The 6,193-nt window shown below is 43.2% G+C and overlaps 1 protein-coding gene across 1 annotated transcript in view; it reads left to right on the top strand.

Annotated features, from left to right (window-relative positions):
- The first annotated feature begins 1,547 nt into the window (after window positions 1-1,547).
- The window catches only part of IPO9 (importin 9), a 59,208-nt gene continuing 54,562 nt past the window's right edge, over window positions 1,548-6,193 (top strand). Inside the window, exon 1 of the mRNA XM_006834140.1 lies at window positions 1,548-1,710. Coding sequence (XP_006834203.1) covers window positions 1,548-1,710 — 163 coding nt within the window. The remainder of the gene's footprint in view (window positions 1,711-6,193) is intronic.

Below are 6,193 nucleotides of genomic sequence, written 5' to 3'. Positions count from 1 at the left end.
GTGTGGCGTTACAGGCTAATGAATTGGACTACAAGGTGGGTTTGAACCGCAAGGTCAACAGTTCAAGCTCACCAGTCACTCCTTGGAAACTCTTTATAGGGTCCCTGTGAGTTGGAACTGACTTCAACAACAAAGGTTTACAGCGTTGGAAACCCTATAAAGGGTCACTATGAATGAGACCAACTAACAGCACACCACCACCACTACTAAAACGCAATCTTTTTAAATGGGATTGTAATAAAACATCCACCTCTACCCTCTAACTCAGTGGTGGTGGAGTACCGTCCAGTCAGTTTCAACTCATAGTGACCCTGCATAGAGTTTCTGAGGCTGTAAATCTTTACTGGAGCAGAGAGCCTCAATGTTCTCCCATGAAGCAACTAGTGGATTTGAACTGCTGACCTTGTGGTTAGAAGCCTAACTTGTAACCCACTGTGCTACCAGGTCTCCTTGCCAACTAACAAGGAAGGTAGCAAATGTGTTTATAGCTTTCCTCAAAAGGAATCGAGGAATCATTCTTTTAAAAGAACCCTCAGATGAAGATTGGTAACTGTTTGGCATCTACACAGAATTGCGAAATGATTTCTTTTGCGATTTGGGGATGAATCATGGTTCCTAGAAATCATTTCTAAGGAATTTAACTTGGAGATCTTATTTTTAAAATACCTGTCTGCTTTGTTCTAGAAAGTTCCATTCCAACAATCTATGCCATACCATTCCTTCTACCCCTACATGCTTGCCACTCTGCCCTGCATATTTAACCCTTCTCGTAAATCCTCTCCATCTTCAGCATTTAGGAATGTTTCTATACCTTGGGCCATTCCCCTTGTGTCTCCCACAACCTTAAGTGTCCAGCAATAATTTCTCTGGGGAATAAACATTAAAAACCTCAAATAATAGGATTCATTCTCAAATAGTCGAATAAGTATAAATATTCTGGAGGAAGTAGCCTTTCACAGGTACTACTGACTAGCCAACCAATATTGAGGTTGGACTAATCGAGGCTGGAAAACCAAGGAACTTTCTAAGGTGACCACCCTTCACTGCCCAGTCGGTTTCAGCTTCTTTTCGTCCTACATTTGGGTTTCTAAGGCTAAGATACGAAGAGCCAACGTTTTACAGTGCTTGAGGGAAAAGGAGTTTAAAATAGGACCTACTTCTGACCTAGATTCCTTTCCTTAAAGCCCTCTTCCATCCATTCACATGCCACCTCCTTCACCCATGAATCTAAAGTCAGATCTCGTAGTCAGATATTACTTTATTCCAAATGAGGTTGCTAATTTACCCTGAGATTTTAGGAAAGTCCCCTAACCTCCCTGGTCTCAATTTTCACCTAAATGTGAGGGGATGCTTACAGCGAACGGTGGAGTTTCTACTCAGACGGCAGGAGGCGCTGTCTCAGGAGGCCTAAGACTATATTCCCCGCCTCCTCCCAGCTCCCGCCGGATTTTGGTGCGCAGGCGCGGGTTCGCAGATTGGCCGCGCGCGGAAGCCGTCATCCGGTGGCGGGTCCCGACCGAGGGGCTGGCGGGCTGAGGGGAGGGAAGATGGCGGCAGCAGCGGCGGCTGGTGCGGCCTCAGGGCTGCCGGGTCCAGTGGCACAAGGGTTGAAGGAAGCGTTGGTGGATACGCTCACCGGAATCCTGTCCCCAGTGCAGGAGGTGCGGGCGGCTGCCGAGGAACAAATTAAGGTGCTGGAGGTGACGGAGGGTGAGTGAGGCGGGAGCGGAACGAGGATGGCTCGGACCTGGACCGGCCGCACAATCCGCTGACCGCAGCTCCGAGTCGTCTGTGTCTTGAGGAGTCTGAGCCCGTGGGTACCTGGGCGCCGAGGACCAGCGGGAGGGAGTGGGACAGGAAGCTGTCTGAGGTGACTGAAAGTCCCAGAGAGGAAAGGCGCGCCTGAGGGAGAGGGTCGTGGAGGTGGAGCCTACACGGGGCAGGGTTTGGGTGGAGACTTGAAAAGATAGATGGAGTCTGGGATCCGTGGAAGACCGAGATGGAGCTGGGCTTGATGCTGTTGGAGGAAGTCGCGCGTACTGAAAAATATTTTTAAGTTAGAGCCCGGGTCTTTGGCTGCTTCCTTCACCACTTCGGCTCTATTAGGATAAGAGCAGGGGGCGCTGTTAGTGTAAGTGGTACCAGGGGAAAGCCTAGTGCATACCCTCAGAAGTTTCTAAACCTAGCTGCTGTTTTTGTCCTTTTCTTGTTTTCCCAGAAGTTAAGTGCATATGCAGATGCTTCGCCTTCCTGACTGCTCTTCGTTTTGTTTTGTTTGATAATAACTTGCACTTATTAAATACCTCTGTGTGCATGTTTATTTGGAGGAACTGATCATCCTTTGTCTTTGCTTCTCTGGCTCCGTCCTCCTATTATATACCTTTTGTTGTTGTTGTTGTTAAGTGTCTTCGAGTCGGCTCCAACTCTTAGCGACCCTGTAGAGGGCTTCTGAGGAGTGTGGCTGGTGGGTTTGAACTGCCGAACTTGGTGTTTAAAATGACCTTGCGGCCCAGTGCTTAACCTTAGAGGAAGATAAAGTCTCGGTTTCAGATGTTCTGTCAGCTTCCTACAGTGGGCTTTTGCTCTTCTTTTGTCTTTGCTTCTCTATACCCATCCTCCTATTATATGCTTTAAAGTGATGGAGAAGAAATTAAACTACTGGTTTCAGATTTTCTATCGATTTCTTACTTGGTGAGCCTTTTTACCAGGTCCTGCGTAGCCACTTAACAAAGAAGATGTGGTCCTTCAAACTGAAGTGGTTGAGAAAATCGTCTTGGTGTTAATTTAAGGAGGACTTCACTGAAACTACAAATCCTCCGAATGACCCAGCGCAACATACTGCTTCCCCCACCTCTTAAAGCCCACTCCTGAGATACTGAATCCATGGGCATACCAGTCACACCTCAAAACCTTCAGTTGACTTTCCTACCAGAGTTATGATTCTTTTGAAAAGAATTTAAGACAGTTCTCCCTTTAATTTAATCTTATACTTCCTCTCAAGTTAAGAGTACTGTTGGAAACTAGAGATTTCTTTCTAGTTGAAGTAAAATTGAGACTTGGGATCTAACAAGTTAAGGGCCATTTTGAACTAAAGGGTCATTGTTCTAGAAAATGTCAAACCCTACTGGAGGAGGAACTATTGGGTAGGAGAAAGTTGTCTGAGAGCCGTGCATAGATTGATCTGAAGGAGTTTGTATAGCCTAGGTAAAATTCCTTTGTTTACATTAATATCTCTGCCTCCCTTAGGTATGAAGGAGGAAAAATGACAAAGCAAAGGAGCCCCATCACATTCAAGTTAATGTTTAAATAAAGCTGAGGGCTTGATATAAATTGGTCCCAACTGAACCTTCCCTGTATGATCCCCAATGTTCTTGGTGCTCTGAATGTGTGTGGTGGCTTCAAGAAGTTTCTGGGAAAATGAAATTGAAAGATAATGGGATTTTCTCCAAATTTTTGAAGCCCCTTACTTGGTCATGAGTGAGCGTGGTGGCCCTATAGGGTAAGCACTGGACTGCTAACCATAAGGTCGGTAGTTCGAGCCCCCCAGATTGCTCCATTGGAGAATGATAAGGCCTTCTGCTCCCGCAAATATTTACAGTCTTGGAAACCATGTACAAGGGTTGCTGTGAGTTGGAATCGACTTGACTGCACTTAACAAGTATGTCATGATACTTTCCTATTAGAGGTAGGCCAAGTCTTGGGTCATGCTTAAACTGTTCACCAACAGCTCTACTCAAGCTCTGATTTTTTCAACTTACTCAAATGCTGGGAGTCCTGGTGTTGCACTGTAGTATAAGCACTAGACCTAAGGTCAGTTTGAAGCAAGATCGGTGTTTCAGACTCACCAGCTGTTTCTCAGAACCCTTATGTAGGGTCTAGATTCAGAACCGACTCAACGGCACTTAACAACAACAAACAGTTAAAATGCTGTAGTCTTAGCTAGGCAAAGTCAATGATAAACTTTGGGGAACTTTAAAAAATTCTAGTCTCTTACTTTCATCATCTTTTTGAATCTTGAAATCAAAAATTAAACTTTGGATGTAAAGAGTTTTGATTTGATCTTGGCTACTGATGGGAATAGGTTGACATTCCCCTACCCCACACCCCACCTCGTAACTTACTAGTAATATGTTGCTGCATATGTTGTGAAAGGTATAGAAAGGCAACAAGACATAATTCACAAGTTTTAGATGTGGTATACAGGGTTAGATTAAGTCTCTAGATTTAAGTGCAGTGCTTTGGACTTTTATAGGCTATTCATGTCTGTGAAATGGTGCCTCTTTATGCTTATTCTTTGAAAAACTATAGAAATTCACTTTCTACTTACTTTTAGGTAACCCATTTCCCAGCAGTATCCTGCCTCTCTCCTTTCTGCCACTCATGGCCTTTAATATGTTAGCTTTTGCCATTGGGTCTAGAGTATTTCCTGTCGTATATTCTATGAATCAGATGATTTCAGCATGATGTAATATTTTATTTTCTACCAGTGATTGCTCTCCTTTACATGAAAATATAGCACTTGGCTCCCAGCCAGGATTTGGCCAAGTATCTGGACTGATGAAACTGACAGGACATTGATCCTGCTATTAGAAGACCCTGAAGTCCAAGGTGAGGACTCACAAATGGATGAACAAATCATACACTGCTCCTTTGGGAGGTGCTTTGTAGAGTGATTTTCGTTTTCTCCTAGTAGAAGGAATCTTGCTTTCTCATCCTGTTGTTGTTGTTGTTGTTAAGTGCTGTTGAGTCTGTTACGACCTATAGCGGCCCATAGGGTTTCCAAGGAGCGGCTGGTGAGCTTGAACCACCGATCTTGGGATTTAAACTGACTTTGTAGTCCAGTGCATTAGCCCACAGCACCACACCAGGACTCCATTATCAGCTATTAACACTTCAGAGTGTGGTGTTGATGGTCATGTGCTGTTGAGTGGTTCTGACTCTGTATAGGGTTTCTGAGGATGTAAATCCTTATGGAAGTAAAAAGCCTCATCTTTTGCCCATGGAACATTTGAACTGCTGACTTTTCAGTTAGCAGCCCAATGCATAGCCACTATGCTACCAAGGCTCTTTTCTGATCCTAGGAAACATTCTTTCTTAATATCTTATGTTAGTGAGAAAGTCTGATATTGGTGTCTATCATTGTTTGTGTTCTTGTAATCTTTTGATGCTTTTTTGGCTCCATAGGACCCAGGGTCAAGTGACAATCAGATCTCATTGTTTTAGTTCCTCTGTCCCCTCAATTAACCATACTGTCTTAATGAGTTTGTATGGCAGACGACCTACCAGATCCTTAAGAGTAACCAGTCTGCTCCCTTTGACAAGGAGGTATGCCACCTTCCTTGGCTGCCAGGAGAAGACTTCTAAACTTGAAGAATCTCCAATTTAATTTGTGAGTGAAGACACAGTTGTCAACTCCCTGTTAAATGGATAGACAAGAAAGGTTGACATATTTTGGCTAGATTCTGCCTTAGAGGAGATTTTAAGAAGCAATTATCTTAGAAAATGGAAGTTACTGAGGCCCAAAATACATCTTGGTCATTTAAGTCTGCCAGCTGACGTTTTCAGAGAAATAACTTCTCTATAATTCGTTATGTTTTTCCAGAATGGCTGTCTGAAAAGGATCAAGAGAGGTTGCTTCATTAGTCTGGGATCTTGGAAATTTTTTCTGGAGCCCCTTTGTGTTACCATTTTCCTTGTCTCTTGAAATCTGGGAAATCCAGCAAACCTTTCTGGGTAGCCAAAGTTGTTGAGTTAATTAATCAGGGTTAATTGGAGAAGGAAATGGTGCTGATAACCATCAGCATTCTCATTATGAATTGAGAAGCATGTTATTTGAAAGTTTGGAAATTCCTGTACTATTCAGTATTCCAGCAGATAATTGTTATCCTTACCATTTTCTTAGGATTGAGATTTTCAGTTTGATCAGCAAGGTTTGCAGGAATTTAGTTATGCCTTAGAGTAGAAATAAATACTTTCCAATCTGTTACAAGCTTCTTTTCAACTCCTTTTTATTTAAAAGAAGGCAGGGTCATATAAACATTATGAATACAGTAATGAAAAAGACTAGAGAGGTTATGAACTGCCAAAGGTTTATATCAAAAGTCTCATATTCTCTGTTCAGCTTCATCCACTCTTTTTCATCTAATTTTTGATAAGGTCATGACTACTGAGAATGCCAGTGCTTTATTTTTAG

The sequence above is a fragment of the Chrysochloris asiatica genome, unplaced genomic scaffold, assembly GCF_000296735.1.
Source record: "Chrysochloris asiatica unplaced genomic scaffold, ChrAsi1.0 scaffold00009, whole genome shotgun sequence".
Taxonomy (NCBI): domain Eukaryota; kingdom Metazoa; phylum Chordata; class Mammalia; order Afrosoricida; family Chrysochloridae; genus Chrysochloris; species Chrysochloris asiatica.
This window is presented reverse-complemented; position numbering and strand designations above follow the sequence as displayed.